This window comes from Anomaloglossus baeobatrachus, chromosome 1 (assembly GCF_048569485.1).
Source record: "Anomaloglossus baeobatrachus isolate aAnoBae1 chromosome 1, aAnoBae1.hap1, whole genome shotgun sequence".
In the NCBI taxonomy this organism is placed as follows: Eukaryota; Metazoa; Chordata; class Amphibia; order Anura; family Aromobatidae; genus Anomaloglossus; species Anomaloglossus baeobatrachus.
The window spans coordinates 940,069,784-940,085,824 of NC_134353.1; the positions used below are offsets into that span (position 1 = coordinate 940,069,784).

General features: G+C 50.9%; 1 protein-coding gene across 1 annotated transcript in view; it reads right to left on the reverse strand.

Annotated features, from left to right (window-relative positions):
* Window positions 1–422: 422 nt before the first annotated feature.
* LMBRD2 (LMBR1 domain containing 2) overlaps window positions 423–16,041 on the reverse strand; it is an 18,793-nt gene continuing 3,174 nt past the window's right edge. The window contains exons 2-4 of the mRNA XM_075330269.1: window positions 4,560–4,665; window positions 2,341–2,467; window positions 423–1,411 (exon numbers count right to left, since the gene is read on the reverse strand). Of these exons, the coding sequence (XP_075186384.1) occupies window positions 1,345–1,411; window positions 2,341–2,467; window positions 4,560–4,665 (300 nt within the window). The 3' untranslated portion in view covers window positions 423–1,344. The remainder of the gene's footprint in view (window positions 1,412–2,340; window positions 2,468–4,559; window positions 4,666–16,041) is intronic.

Below are 16,041 nucleotides of genomic sequence, written 5' to 3' on the forward strand. Positions count from 1 at the left end.
ATATATATATATACATATATATATATATTAAATATATACATATATATATATATATTAAATATATACATATATATATATATATTAAATATATACATATATATATATATATATATATTAAATATATACATATATATATATATATATATTAAATATATACATATATATATATATATTAAATATATACATATATATATATATATATTAAATATATACATATATATATATATAAAATATATACATATATATATATATAAAATATATACATATATATATATATTAAATATATACATATATATATATATTAAATATATACATATATATATATATATATATTAAACATATACATATATATATATTAAACATATACATATATATATATTAAATATATATAATATATATATATATATATATATATATTTTGGGGTTCCATTTCAGAAAAATGGTGCTCGGACCACTGAGGCATATGGAGAAATTAATTGGCACAAAATGTACAGATTGGGCCAAGGTCGTGTATACAACGCCTATAGAGGGTATCTATTATGTCCTGACAGGTGCTCGGTGGTCGTTGTTTGGTTCTTTTAGATTAAGGAGATAATATGCCTTGATAATATGGCAACTACACCGCGGTACAGTATGGGGGGGGGGGTCATAGGTGTCAGTAATATGGAGCCATACTATAATACCGTACATTAATGTGGTCCGCTATGGCTTAGTGTTCATATCAATACTCCGGCCCTTTGTTTCATGAGAATATAAAAAGCTAAAATCCTCTGCGGTGTCGTCTCCCGTCCTCCAGAAAAAACCTAAGGGGGTGAAATGCATCTAAGGAGACACTTCACGATGCATTTTGTATATTTTTATCGCCCCGATCTCACCCTGTAACCCCGCCCCAATGTGATAGGATTCAGATCGGAGTCACGTCACCGGTCACAGAAAATAACACACCGCCGGCACCAGAGGACATGCAGCAGCTGTGGACGATGCCGGCGAGCCCCGCAGATCCAGGACCACTTCTGTGTAAAGCAGGAGAGGAAGGTAATAAATAAAGCAGCAGACTTTGCACGGATGATACCCGGGCGCCCTGCGCTGGCCGTCACGAGGCGTCTGGTCTGGTGGAGCAGATCTGTGCATGCAGATGCTGGAGTGGCCGCAGTCCGCACATGTGAGCGCTCCCCTGTAACCGTTCTGTGCCGGCGGCCGGGTCCCAGTGTGTGATTAATGCAGCTGTAAACATAAATCCTACCGGCCGCCCGGACACCACGATGGGGGGTGGGGTGTGAGGCAGGAGGCGCGCAGGAGACCTTTAGTGTTTGAGGCGTTCATTCTCCGGGTCCTGCGCGGCCATTATACGTCATCGAATATTCTGCTGTTTGATTTCGACATGGATAAGTAACGTCCGGTCGGCTGATACCTGAGAAAACAAGAGCATACGGCATGTGGTATAAGACATTGTACACCGGTCCCCCGCCGGCAAGAGGCGCACATCCAATCTGTCTATGGAAATCGCAAGGAAATAACACCAAACACCGCGAACTGTCTGCACCGGCGAAACATCTATAGGAAAGACAACGGCAGGAGATGATTAATCCCTTACGATATATGCCAACTCCCTGGACTTTGATAAGGCAGATGATGGCTGTGACATTCAGCCATCATCTGCCTCTAATACCCATGGGTGGACCTGTTAAACGTCACTGTCAATCTCTGACAACAGCATTCAGTGTGCACCAGCTGAGGGGGGCGCTGTCCTGTGGACCCATAGCATAATCGCAGGTGCCAATGGGTTGCCATGAGCCCCAAAGGTCAGCTGAAGACCCCCATGCCTTTCAGGACTAATTTTCCAGTGAAAACTGGCCCAAGGCTAGCGTTCATAAGAGACTGTGATTTTTGCTATACATAGTAGTGCTTATGCACTGTAATGTAGAGCACAAATAATCGCGCCTCCAAACATAACACAGGAAAAAGTGGCAAAAAAAAAAAAAAAAATCCATTAAAAATTAAGGAATAAAAAACATACATTTGGTATCTCCGTACTCTTTAAATTTCGATCAAATATAAAATAAATTCATCCGAATGGTAAATGGTGTCATGAGATGAAAAAATCAAGACAGCAATAAAAACTTTAACTCAGAACACAAATAACATAAGTAATCATTACTGACACTATTGCCAGCTTAGCGCTGCCTTGCCAGAGGTGTCAGTTACTGGCGATGCCCTGCCTACAACACATGACCGCTGCAGCCGATCACTGCCCTCAGCGGTTATGTGGAGGTTATTTGTGTCCATAACAAAATCTAGAATGGCCGATTGACAAAAAAAAAAAAAAGAACCAAAACAAACCTCGCAGACTCTGAATCCAGAGGATCATCGGTGAAGGTGTCTGCGTTAAAATCCAAGGGTTCTGCGTCCTGCAGCAGCTCTATCCGGTCCCGCTCCGTTCGGTTGTTGGCCCGCGTGTACTTAGATGCTGAAAAGTAAAATTATATGTGGAAGGGTCAGGATGGAGAAGGTGTAAAAACAAGCGGAAGGGTCAGGATGGACGAGGTGTAGAAACAAGCGGAAGGGGCAGGATAGAGATGGTGTAAAAACAAGCAGAAGGGTCAGGATGGGTTAGGTGTAAAAACAAGCAGAAGGGTCAGGATGGAGGAGGTGTAGAAACAAGCAGAAGGGTCAGGATGGACGAGGTGTATAAACAAGCGGAAGGGGCAGGATAGAGATGGTGTAAAAACAAGCAGAAGGGTCAGGATGGGTTAGGTGTAAAAACAAGCAGAAGGGTCAGGATGGAGGAGGTGTAGAAACAAGCAGAAGGGTCAGGATGGAGGAGGTGTAGAAACATGCAGAAGGGTCAGGATGGAGGAGGTATAAAAACAAGCAGAAGGGTCAGGATGGAGGAGGTGTAGAAATAAGCAGAAGGGTCAGGATGGAGGAGGTGTAGAAACATGCAGAAGGGTCAGGATGGAGGAGGTGTAGAAATAAGCAGAAGGGTCAGGATGGAGGAGGTGTAGAAATAAGCAGAAGGGTCAGGATGGAGGAGGTGTAGAAACAAGCAGAAGGGTCAGGATGGAGGAGGTATAAAAACAAGCAGAAGGGTCAGGATGGAGGAGGTGTAGAAATAAGCAGAAGGGTCAGGATGGAGGAGGTGTAGAAACATGCAGAAGGGTCAGGATGGAGGAGGTGTAGAAATAAGCAGAAGGGTCAGGATGGAGGAGGTGTAGAAATAAGCAGAAGGGTCAGGATGGAGGAGGTGTAGAAACAAGCAGAAGGGTCAGGATGGAGGAGGTGTAGAAATAAGCAGCAGGGTCAGGATGGAGGAGGTGTAGAAATAAGCAGAAGGGTCAGGATGGAGGAGGTGTAGAAACAAGCGGAAGGGTCAGGATGGAGGAGGTGTAGAAATAAGCAGAAGGGTCAGGATGGAGGAGGTGTAGAAACAAGCAGAAGGGTCAGGATGGAGGAGGTGTAGAAATAAGCAGAAGGGTCAGGATGGAGGAGGTGTAGAAACATGCAGAAGGGTCAGGATGGAGGAGGTGTAGAAATAAGCAGAAGAGTCAGGATGGAGGAGATGTAGAAACAAGCAGAAGGGTCAGGATGGGTTAGGTGTAAAAACAAGCAGAAGGGTCAGGATGGAGGAGGTGTAGAAATAAGCAGAAGGGTCAGGATGGAGGAGGTGTAAAAACAAGCAGGAGGGTCAGGATGGAGGAGATGTAGAAACAAACAAGGGTCAGGATGGGTTAGGTGTAAAAACAAGCAGAAGGGTCAGGATGGAGGAGGTGTAGAAACATGCAGAAGGGTCAGGATGGAGGAGGTGTAGAAATAAGCAGAAGGGTCAGGATGGAGGAGGTGTAGAAATAAGCAGAAGGGTCAGGATGGAGGAGGTGTAGAAACAAGCAGAAGGGTCAGGATGGAGGAGGTGTAGAAATAAGCAGAAGGGTCAGGATGGAGGAGGTGTAGAAATAAGCAGAAGGGTCAGGATGGAGGAGGTGTAGAAATAAGCAGAAGGGTCAGGATGGAGGAGGTGTAGAAATAAGCAGAAGGGTCAGGATGGAGGAGGTGTAAAAACAAGCAGGAGGGTCAGGATGGAGGAGATGTAGAAACAAACAGAAGGGTCAGGATGGGTTAGGTGTAAAAACAAGCAGAAGGGTCAGGATGGAGGAGGTGTAAAAACAAGCAGGAGGGTCAGGATGGAGGAGGTGTAAAAACAGGGGTAAGGGTCAGGATGGAGGAGATGTAGAAACAAGCGGAAGGGTCAGGATGGAGGAGATGTAGAAACAAGCGGAAGGGAAAATGAAGGGGAAGGAACGCTCATCGTATGCCGATAATTTTTCAGAGGAGCCCAAAAGCAGAATCCAACCATTTGGAAAGTAAAGAAACATTTTCCACAAAAGTTAAGCATGCGAGATTGTGAGGTGCTGCAGAACCTCTTTACACCCATGAAAATTTGATATTAAAGGGTTACCGCATAGAGTAAAATTGTGCGATGTGGTGTAAAATGTGAGCGCCACTTATCAATCCCATGTACCAAAGACCTTAAAAGGAAAAAAAAATAAACATGTGACCCTCACATCGGCTCGTGGTCATTTCCGTGTACGTGGGCTCTTTCGGCTCGGCGCTGACGTTCCTGTTGCGGCTGGTGTCTTCCCGGTTAGTGGCGTAACGCTCCTTCCACTCCTGCAATGAAGGGAATTTTGTTACTTACCGTAAATTCCTTTTCTTCTAGCTCCTATTGGGAGACCCAGACGATTGGGTGTATAGCTACTGCCTCCGGAGGCCACACAAAGCATTACACTAAAAAGTGTAAGGCCCCTCCCCTTCTGGCTATACACCCCCAGTGGGATCACTGGCTCACCAGTTTTAGTGCAAAAGCAAGAAGGAGGAAAGCCAAGAACTGGTTTAAACAAATTCACTCCGAAGTAACGTCGGAGAACTGAAAACCGTTCAACATGAACAACATGTGTACCCGAAAAACAACCAAAAATCCCGAAGGACAACAGGGCGGGTGCTGGGTCTCCCAATAGGAGCTAGAAGAAGAAGGGAATTTTGTTACTTACCGTAAATTCCTTTTCTTCTAGCTCTTATTGGGAGACCCAGACGATTGGGGTATAGCTACTGCCCTCTGGAGGCCACACAAAGCACTACATTAAAAGTGCAAGGCCCCTCCTACTCTGGCTATACCCCCCCGTGGTATCACGGGTTCTCCAGTTTTAGTGCCAAAGCAAGAAGGAGGAAGCCAATAACTGGTTTAAACAAATTAACTCCGAATAACATCGGAGAACTGAAAAACCGTTCAACATGAACAACATGTGTACCCGCAAACAACAAAAAAACATCCCGAAGGACAACAGGGCGGGTGCTGGGTCTCCCAATAAGAGCTAGAAGAAAAGGAATTTACGGTAAGTAACAAAATTCCCTTCTTCTTCAGCGCTCTATTGGGAGACCCAGACGATTGGGACGTCCAAAAGCTGTCCCTGGGTGGGTAAAGAATACCTCATGTTAGAGCTGCAAAACAGCCCTCCCCTACGGGGGTGTCACTGCCGCCTGCAGGACTCTTCTACCTAAGCTGGCATCTGCCGAAGCATAGGTATGCACCTGATAATGCTTGGTGAAAGTGTGCAGACTGGACCAGGTAGCTGCCTGGCACACCTGTTGAGCCGAAGCCTGGTGACGTAATGCCCAGGACGCACCCACGGCTCTGGTTGAGTGGGCTTTTAGCCCTGAAGAAACCGGAAGCCCCGCAGAACGGTAGGCCTCTAGAATTGGTTCTTTGATCCATCGAGCCAGGGTGGCTTTAGAAGCCTGCAACCCCTTGCGCGGACCAGCGACAAGGACAAAAAGTGCATCGGCACGGCGCATGGGCGCCGTGCGGGAAATGTAGATTCTGAGTGCTCTCACCAGATCTAGCAAACGTAAGTCCTTTTCATACCGGTGAACCGGATGAGGACAAAAAGAAGGCAAGGATATATCCTGATTAAGATGAAAAGAGGATACGACCTTAGGGAGAAACTCCGGAATAGGGCGCAGCACTACCTTGTCCTGGTGGAACACCAGGAAGGGAGCCTTGGATGACAGAGCTGCTAGCTCAGACACTCGCCGAAGCGATGTGATCGCAACAAGAAACGCCACTTTCTGTGACAGCCGAGAAAAGGAAACTTCCTTCAGAGGCTCGAAGGGCGGCTTCTGGAGAGTAACTAGTACCCTGTTCAGATCCCATGGATCTAACGGCCGCTTGTACGGGGGCACAATATGACAGACCCCCTGCAGGAACGTGCGCACCTTAGAAAGACGTGCTAGACGCTTCTGAAAAAACACGGATAGTGCCGAAACTTGCCCTTTAAGGGAGCTGAGCGACAAGCCCTTTTCTAACCCCGATTGCAGGAAGGAAAGAAACTTGGGCAATGCAAATGGCCAGGGAGACACTCCCTGAGCAGAGCACCAGGATAAGAAAATCTTCCACGTTCTGTGGTAGATCTTAGCCGAATTCGACTTTCTAGCTTGTCTCATTGTGGCAACGACTCCTTGAGACAATCCTGCAGATGCTAGGATCCAGGACTCAATGGCCACACAGTCAGGTTCAGGGCCGCAGAATTCTGATGGAAAAACGGCCCTTGGGACAGTAAGTCTGGTCGGTCTGGCAGTGACCACGGTCGACCGATCGTGAGATGCCACAGATCCGGATACCACGACCTCCTCGGCCAGTCTGGAGCGACGAGTATGACGCGGCTGCACTCGGATCTGATCTTGCGTAGCACTCTGGGCAAGAGCGCTAGAGGCGGAAACACGTATGGGAGCTGAAACTGCGACCAATCTTGAACCAAGGCGTCTGCCGCCAGAGCTCTTTGATCGCGCGACCTCGCCATGAATGCCGGGACCTTGTTGTTGTGCCGGGATGCCATTAGGTCGACGTCCGGCACTCCCCAGCGGCGACAGATTTCTTGAAACACGTCCGGGTGAGGGGACCATTCCCCTGCGACCATGCCCTGGCGACTGAGGAAGTCTGCTTCCCAGTTTTCTACGCCTGGGATGTGAACCGCGGATATGGTGGATGCTCTGTCCTCCACCCACATTAAAATGCGCCGGACTTCTTGGAAGGCTTGCCGACTGCGCGTCCCTCCTTGGTGGTTGATGTATGCCACCACTGTGGAGTTGTCCGATTGGATTCGGATCTGCTTTCCTTCCAGCCACTGTTGGAAGGCCAGAAGAGCAAGATACACTGCCCTGATCTCCAGAACATTGATCTGAAGGGTGGACTCCTGCGGAGTCCACTTTCCTTGAGCCCTGTGGTGGAGAAAAACTGCTCCCCACTCTGACAGACTCGCCTCTGTCGTGACTACTGCCCAGGATGGGGGCAGGAAGGATCTTCCCTGAGACAATGAGGTGGGAAGGAGCCACCATTGCAGAGAGTCCTCGGCCGTCAGGGAAAGGGAGACTTCCCGTCCAGGGAGGTTGACTGCCCATCCCATTGGCGGAGAATGTCCCATTGCCGTTGGCGCAGATGAAACTGCGCAAAGAGAACTGCCTCGATGGCTGCCACCATCTTCCTTAGGAAGTGCATGAGGCGCCTTAAGGGGTGCGACTGGCCTTGAAGGAGAGACTGCACCTCTGTTCGCAGTGAACGCTGCTGGTTCAGCGGAAGCTTAACTATGGCTGATAGAGTATGAAACTCTATGCCGAGATACGTTAGTGATTGAGTTGGAGACAGATTTGACCTTGCCAAATTGATGATCCCCCCGAAAGTCTGGAGAGTCTCCAGCGTAACATTCAGGCTGCGTTGGCATGCCTCGAGGGAGGGTGCTTTGACGAGTAGATCGTCCACGTACGGGATCACCGGGTGTCCCTGGGAGTGCAAGACTGCTACCACTGCTGCCATGACCTAGGTGAACACCCGTGGGGGTGTCGCCAGACTGAATGGCAGAGCTACGAACTGAAGATGTTCGTCTCCTATCACAAAACGTAGAAGACGTTGGTGCTCCGTAGCAATTGGCACGTGGAGATAGGCATCTTTGCTGTCTGTTGAGGCAAGGAAGTCTCCTCAAGACATTGAGGCAATGACGGATCGGAGGGAGCCCATCCGGAACCGCCTGGCGTTCGCATGCTCGTTGAGCAGTTTCAGAACCAGAACAGGACGGAAGGAACCATCCATTTTTGGAGCCACAAAGAGATTGGAGTACAAACCCTCGCCCTCGTTCCTGAGGGGGGACAGGGATCACCACTCCTTCTGCTCTTAGAGCGTCCACCACCTGCAGCAGGGTATCTGCTCGGTGGAGAGGTGGGGCCATTCTGAAGAATGGAGTCGGAGGACGAGAACAGAACACTGTCCTGTGCACGTGAGCACAATGTCCGTCACCCACCGGTCTGTGACCTGTGGCAGCTAAATGTCGCCAAAGGCGGGGGAGTCTGCCATCAACCGCGGATGCGGAGAGAGAGAGAGAGAGCTGAGAGTCCTGAGGAGACCGCCTTGGTAGCGGTTCCTCCGACTGCCTTCCTTGGGCGAGATTGAGCCCGGCCGGAATCTGCGCCCGTCTGAGGTTTTGTAGCCCTTTTGCACGAGGACAATTGGGACCTGCCGGAGCTTGGGAAGGACCGAAACCTCGACTGTACTTTTAGGACAGTATTAACAGGGTAAGCCGCAGTGCAGACATTGCGGGGTTACGGACGCCTCTGCGGTACAGATGTCCCTGCTCAAGGTCAGCTGCGCAAGAACAGCTGAAAAGGTTAGGTTGCCAATACGGCTGTGGATGCCGGAGCAACCGACACGCCGATAGCCTCCTAGACAGATTTCAACCCGAGTCCATCTGTCTGTGAATGGCATCTTTAAGTGAAGCCCCATCTCCAGTGCAACTATGTCTCTAGACGCAAGCCTGGAGATTGGAGAATCCACCTTTGGACCCTGGGTCCAGCGCTTGACCACGTCAGGGGGAAAGGGATAACGTGTATCCTAAAAAACGTTTGGAGAAGACGCTTATCTGGTAAGCGTGGTATTCCTGGACTGCTTCTCTGAAGTCAGCGTGGCCAGAAAAATACTCAATATCTGCGTGAGATACTGAAAAGAAACTTCTCCTGTTCGTCTCCTATCTCCACTGGGGGAGCTGAGGGAGAAAGATCCAACCTTCCAGTGATGGACGGTATAGGATCCTTCCGTATGGCGTAACCACCCGGTGTATCCGGATTGAGAGCGATGTCAGTATCAAAACCCTGAAGAGCTGCCTTTTGGTCAAGTAGATTGCCCATGGGTGCAAGTCTCTATATTATGACTACTCCGTCCCTGTCCATGGACAGGGTTGACAGGAGGTTTCTTTGGCCACAACTAGTAGAGCCCCGGCAGACGAAGTGCTAGAGACCCCTGCAGACGACGTGCTACAGGGGAGCATGCACACAATGGGACGGTGTCATGAACAGCATCCCATGTAGTAAAAACAGCACTGAAATCTGTGTTGCTTTTTTGCCGCTGCCGACTAGCTATCTAGAAGTATATAGCCAAGATTGGTGACCGTACATTGCAATGTATAGCATACAGGCATAAAGTAGAAAAGACCACTGCAGCCCAAGTAATGCAAGCAGCATAGAAGCCTGTGCCCTGGCACCCCTGCTCTTCTGCTGCTGTATACTAGTCATCTAGGGGAATATAGCCCAGAAGAGTGACCCTACAGTGCAATGTATAGCATACAAGCACAAGTACACATGAACCCTGCAGCACATGCAATACAAGCAGCATAGAAGCCTGTGCCCTGGCACTTCTGCTCTTCTGCTGCTGTAGACTAGTCATCTAGGGGAATATAGCCCAGAAGAGTGACCATACAGTGCGATGTATAGCATACAAGCACAAGTACAAATGCACACTGCAGCCCATGCAATACAAGCAGCATAGAAAAAAACCTGTGCCCCAGCACCCTTGGTTTTCAGCTGCTGTAGTCTAGCCATTCCAGGAGAATATAGCTAAGACTAGCGACTGTACAGTGCAATGTATAGCATATCAGCATAAACACAAATGAACACCTCAGTCGTGCAAAACAAGCAGCCTAGAAAGCCTGTGCCTTAGCACACCTGCTTTCCTGCTGCTGATGTGTCGCTTGCAGTTAAAAACAACACATGTACACACTGCAGTCATATCGTTGTCAGCACTATGTGTGCCTCTTACCGCCCGCCTATAAGCGGGTGTATGATCGCCACCGTCCTGCCTTGGTGCTGAAAGTCCGATCTCGGTGCAGTAATGGCTGCCGGCTTCTTCCCCAGCTCGTGTGAGGAGGGGCGGGCCGTGGGCGTGCCCCCAAGGCAGAGCGGGAATCCGGCGTCCGACAGTGTGCAGTGAGAGGGCTGGAGCATGTAAATAAGGCTCCAGCCCTCGGCGCTGCTGATTGCTCAGCGCCTGTCCCCTTCCCTGAGTGACAGGGAGGGGGCGGGAACGAAGCGGCACTAGGCCGCAGAAGCCGGGGACTGGAGTTATAAGCGCCGCCGCCGTAAAAGCGCGGTCGGCGCCCAGTCCCCGGCGAACTACAAGTCCCAGCCGCGCCGCCGCTCCCGGAGCGTCCGGCGCGGTAGTTCCCCAAAACACAAAGTCACTCAGCAAAGCTGCAGTGACTGTAACCCTTTACTGTCCCCGGCGCACTAGCACACCCAGCAAGTCTGGAGTGTGCTGTGCCTGTGTGTACGGGGACACAGAGTACCTGTATGATGCAGGGCCATGTCCCTGAACGGTACTCCAGCTCCGTATCCAGCAGGTTCAAATGGGTCTGTGGATGGAGCCCGGCGTCAGAGCTTTGAGGCCGGCAGGATCCCACTTCCACAGAGCCCTACAAGGGGATGTGGAAGGAAAACAGCATGTCAGGCTCCAGCCCTGTACCAGCAATAGGTACCTCAACCTTACAACACCATCCAGGGGTGAGAAGGGAGCATGCTGGGGACACTATATGTGTCCTCTTTTCTTCCATCCGAAATAGTCAGCAGCTACTGCTGACTAAAATCTGTGGAGCTATGCGTGGATGTCTGACCTCCTTCGCACACAAAGCTAAAACTGGAGAACCCGTGATACCACGGGGGGGTATAGCCAGAGTAGGAGGGGCCTTGCACTTTTAATGTAGTGCTTTGTGTGGCCTCCAGAGGGCAGTAGCTATACCCCAATCGTCTGGGTCTCCCAATAGAGCGCTGAAGAAAAGGAATTTACGGTAAGTAACAAAATTCCCTTCTTCTTCGGCGCTCCATTGGGAGACCCAGACGATTGGGACGTCCAAAAGCTGTCCCTGGGTGGGTAAACAATACCTCATGTAAGAGCTGCGAAGACAGCCCTCCCCTACGGGGAGGCAACTGCCGCCTGCAGGACTTTTCTACCTAGGCTGGCGTCCGCCGAAGCATAGGTATGCACCTGATAATGTTTGGTGAAAGTGTGCAGACTCGACCAGGTAGCTGCCTGGCACACCTGTTGAGCCGTAGCCTGGTGTCGTAATGCCCAGGACGCACCCACGGCTCTGGTAGAATGAGCCTTCAGCCCTGATGGAACCGGAAGCCCAGCAGAACGGTAGGCTTCAAGAATTGGTTCCTTGATCCATCGAGCCAGGGTGGCCTTAGAAGCCTGCGACCCTTTGCGCTTACCAGCGACAAGGACAAAGAGTGCATCCGAACGGCGCAGGGGCGCCGTGCGGGAAATGTAGATTCTGAGTGCTCTCACCAGATCTAACAAATGTAAATCCTTCTCATACCGATGAACTGCATGAGGACAAAACGAAGGCAAAGAGATATCCTGATTAAGATGAAAAGAGGATACCACCTTCGGGAGAAACTCCTGAATGGGGCGCAGCACTACCTTGTCCTGGTGGAAGACCAGGAAGGGAGCCTTGGATGACAGCGCTGCTAGCTCAGACACTCTCCGAAGAGATGTGATCGCTACCAGAAAAGCCACTTTCTGTGAGAGTCTAGAAAGTGAAACCTCCCTCAGAGGCTCGAAGGGCGGCTTCTGGAGGGCAACTAGTACCCTGTTCAGATCCCATGGATCTAACGGCCGCTTGTACGGGGGTACGATATGACAAACCCCCTGCAGGAACGTGCGCACCTTAGGAAGTCGTGCTAGACGCTTCTGAAAAAAGACGGATAGCGCCGAGACTTGCCCTTTAAGGGAACCGAGCGACAAACCTTTTTCTAACCCAGATTGCAGGAAAGAAAGAAAGGTAGGCAAAGCAAATGGCCAGGGAGACACTCCCTGAGCAGAGCACCAGGATAAGAATATCTTCCACGTTCTGTGGTAGATCTTAGCGGACGTGGGCTTCCTAGCCTGTCTCATGGTGGCAACGACCCCTTGGGATAATCCTGAAGACGCTAGGATCCAGGACTCAATGGCCACACAGTCAGGTTCAGGGCCGCAGAATTCCGATGGAAAAACGGCCCTTGGGACAGTAAGTCTGGTCGGTCTGGTAGTGCCCACGGTTGGCCGACCGTGAGATGCCACAGATCCGGATACCACGCCCTCCTTGGCCAGTCTGGGGCGACGAGTATGACGCGGCTGCAGTCGGATCTGATCTTGCGTAGCACTCTGGGCAAGAGTGCCAGAGGTGGAAACACATAAGGGAGCCGGAACTGCGACCAATCTTGCACTAAGGCGTCTGCCGCCAGAGCTCTGTGATCGCGAGACCGTGCCATGAAGGTTGGGACCTTGTTGTTGTGCCGGGACGCCATTAGGTCGACGTCCGGCCTTCCCCAGCGGCGACAGATTTCCTGAAACACGTCCGGGTGAAGGGACCATTCCCCTGCGTCCATGCCCTGGCGACTGAGGAAGTCTGCTTCCCAGTTTTCTACGCCGGGGATGTGAACTGCGGATATGGTGGAGGCCGTGGCTTCCACCCACATCAGAATCCGCCGGACTTCCTGGAAGGCTTGCCGACTGCGTGTCCCCCCTTGGTGGTTGATGTATGCCACCGCTGTGGAGTTGTCCGACTGAATTCGGATCTGCCTCCCTTCCAGCCACTGCTGGAAGGCTAGTAGGGCAAGATACACTGCCCTGATCTCCAGAACATTGATCTGAAGGGTGGACTCCTGCTGAGTCCACGTACCCTGAGCCCTGTGGTGGAGAAAAACTGCTCCCCACCCTGACAGGCTCGCGTCTGTCGTGACCACCGCCCAGGACGGTGGTAGGAAGGATCTTCCCTGTGATAATGAGTTGGGAAGAAGCCACCACTGCAGAGAGTCTTTGGCCGTCTGGGAAAGGGAGACTTTCCTGTCTAGGGATGTTGACTTCCCGTCCCATTGGCGGAGAATGTCCCATTGAAGTGGGCGCAGATGAAACTGCGCAAACGGAACCGCCTCCATTGCCGCCACCATCTTCCCGAGGAAGTGCATGAGGCGTCTTAAGGAGTGCGACTGACCTTGAAGGAGAGTCTGCACCCCTGTCTGTAGTGACCGCTGCTTGTCCAGCGGAAGCTTCACTATCGCTGAGAGAGTATGAAACTCCATGCCAAGATACGTTAGTGATTGTGTCGGTGACAGATTTGACTTTGAGAAGTTGATGATCCACCCGAACGTCTGGAGAGTCTCCAGCGCAACATTCAGGCTGAGTTGGCATGCCTCTTGAGAGGGTGCCTTGACAAGTAGATCGTCCAAGTAAGGGATCACAGAGTGTCCCTGAGAGTGCAAGACTGCTACCACTGCCGCCATGACCTTGGTGAACACCCGTGGGGCTGTCGCCAGACCAAATGGCAGAGCTACGAACTGAAGATGGTCGTCTCCTATCACGAAGCGCAGAAAGCGTTGGTGCTCTGTAGCAATCGGCACGTGGAGATAAGCATCTTTGATGTCTATTGATGCTAGGAAATCTCCTTGAGACATTGAGGCAACGACTGAGCGGAGGGATTCCATCCGGAACCGCCTGGCGTTCACATGCTTGTTGAGCAGTTTTAGGTCCAGAACAGGACGGAATGAGCCGTCCTTTTTTGGCACCACAAAGAGATTGGAGTAAAAACCTTGTCCTTGTTCCCGAAGAGGAACAGGAACCACCACTCCTTCTGCTCTTAGAGAATTCACCGCCTGCAGAAGGGCATCTGCTCGGTCGGGATGTGGGGAAGTTCTGAAGAACCGAGGCGGAGGACGAGAACTGAACTCTATCCTGTACCCGTGAGACAAAATGTCTGTTACCCACCGGTCTTTGACCTGTGGCAGCCAAATGTCGCAAAAACGGGAGAGCCTGCCACCGACCGAGGATGCGGAGGGAGGCGGCCGAAAGTCATGAGGCAGCCGGCTTGGAAGCGGTACCTCCGGTTGCTTTCTTGGGGCGTGAGTGAGCCCGCCAGGAATCAGAGCTCCTTTGCTCTTTCTGAGTCCCTTTGGACGAGGAGAATTGGGGCTTGCCCGAGCCTCGAAAGGACCGAAACTTTGACTGCCACTTCCTCTGTTGAGGTTTGCTTGATCTGGGCTGGGGTAAGGAAGAGTCCTTACCTTTGGACTGTTTAATGATTTCTGCCAATTGCTCACCAAACAGTCTGTCTCCAGATAATGGCAAGCTGGTTAAACATTTTTAGAAGCAGAATCTGCTTTCCATTCTTTTAACCACAAGGCTCTGCGCAATACTACAGAATTGGCGGATGCCATTGAGGTACGGCTCGTAGAGTCCAGTACCGCATTGATAGCGTAGGTCGCAAACGCAGTCATTTGCGTAGTTAAGGACGCCACTTGCGGCACTGCTGGACGTATGAAAGAGTCCACCTGTGCAGACCAGCTGAAATAGCTTGGAGCGCCCACACGGCCGCGAATGCTGGAGCAAAAGACGCGCCAATAGCTTCATAGACAGATTTCAACCAAAGGTCCATCTGTCTGTCATTGGCATCTTTAAGTGAAGCCCCATCCTCCACTGCAACAATGGATCTAGCTGCAAGCCTGGATATTGGAGGGTCCACTTTTGGACACTGGGTCCAGCGTTTGACCACGTCAGGGGGAAAGGGATAACGTGTATCCTTAAGACGTTTGGAAAAACGCTTGTCCGGATAAGCATTGTGTTTCTGGATTGATTCTCTGAAGTCAGAGTGGTCCAGAAAAGTACTTGATTTACGCTTGGGATACAGGAAATGGAATTTCTCCTGCTGGGCAGCTGCCTCCTCTGCTGAAGGGGCTGGGGGAGAAATATCCAACAGCCTATTGATGGCCGCTACGAGGTCATTTACCATGGCGTCACCATCTGGCGTATCCAAATTGAGTGCGGTGTCAGGACTAGACTCCTGATCACCCACCTCTGTCTCATCATATAGAGACTCTTCTCGCTGAGACCCTGACCCGCGTGATGACGTGGAGGGTCTCTCCCAGCGAGCTCGCTTAGGCGGCATGGGACTGTCATCGGAGTCCGAGCCCCCAGCCTGTGATGCCTGGGACCCCCTTGAAGTACGGATTAGTTCCAACTGAGGGGGACCGGGGAGCATAGACACAGCAGTGTGCATGGTCTGCGCAACTGGCCTGGACTGCAAGGTCTCCAGGATTTTTGTCATAGTCACAGACATTTTATCAGCAAAGACTGCAAATTCTGTCCCGTCACCGGGGCAGGGTTCACAGGCGACTCTGCCTGGGCTACCACCACCATAGGCTCTGGCTGACGAAGTGCCACTGGGACTGAACATTGCACACAATGAGAGTCGTTGGAGCCTGCCGGTAGATTAGCCCCACATGCTGTACAAGCAGTGTATACAGCCCGTGCCTTGGCACCCTTGCGTTTTGTGGATGACATGTCGTTGTCTCCTCAGAGCAATACAGGGTATACAGCCAAGAAGCGACCGTCCAGTGTAGTATATATATATATATATATATATATCTGGTACAGTAAAAAGTACACCAATATAACACTGTGGCACAAGTGGGGCCAGCACTAATGTGCTGCTTACCGCCGCTAAACGCGGGTGTGTGGTCGCCAGAAATCCCTAGTCTGAGTCTCCCAGAGCCTGTGTCTTCCTCCAGCCAGACTGCATGCAGGAATGGCTGCCGGCGTCCTGTGGAGGGGGGGGCGGGCCCTGGGCGTATACAGACAAAGAGCGGGAAGCCTGCGTCCCACTGTGCCTAGTGAGAGGGCTGGAGCATGTAAATAAGGCT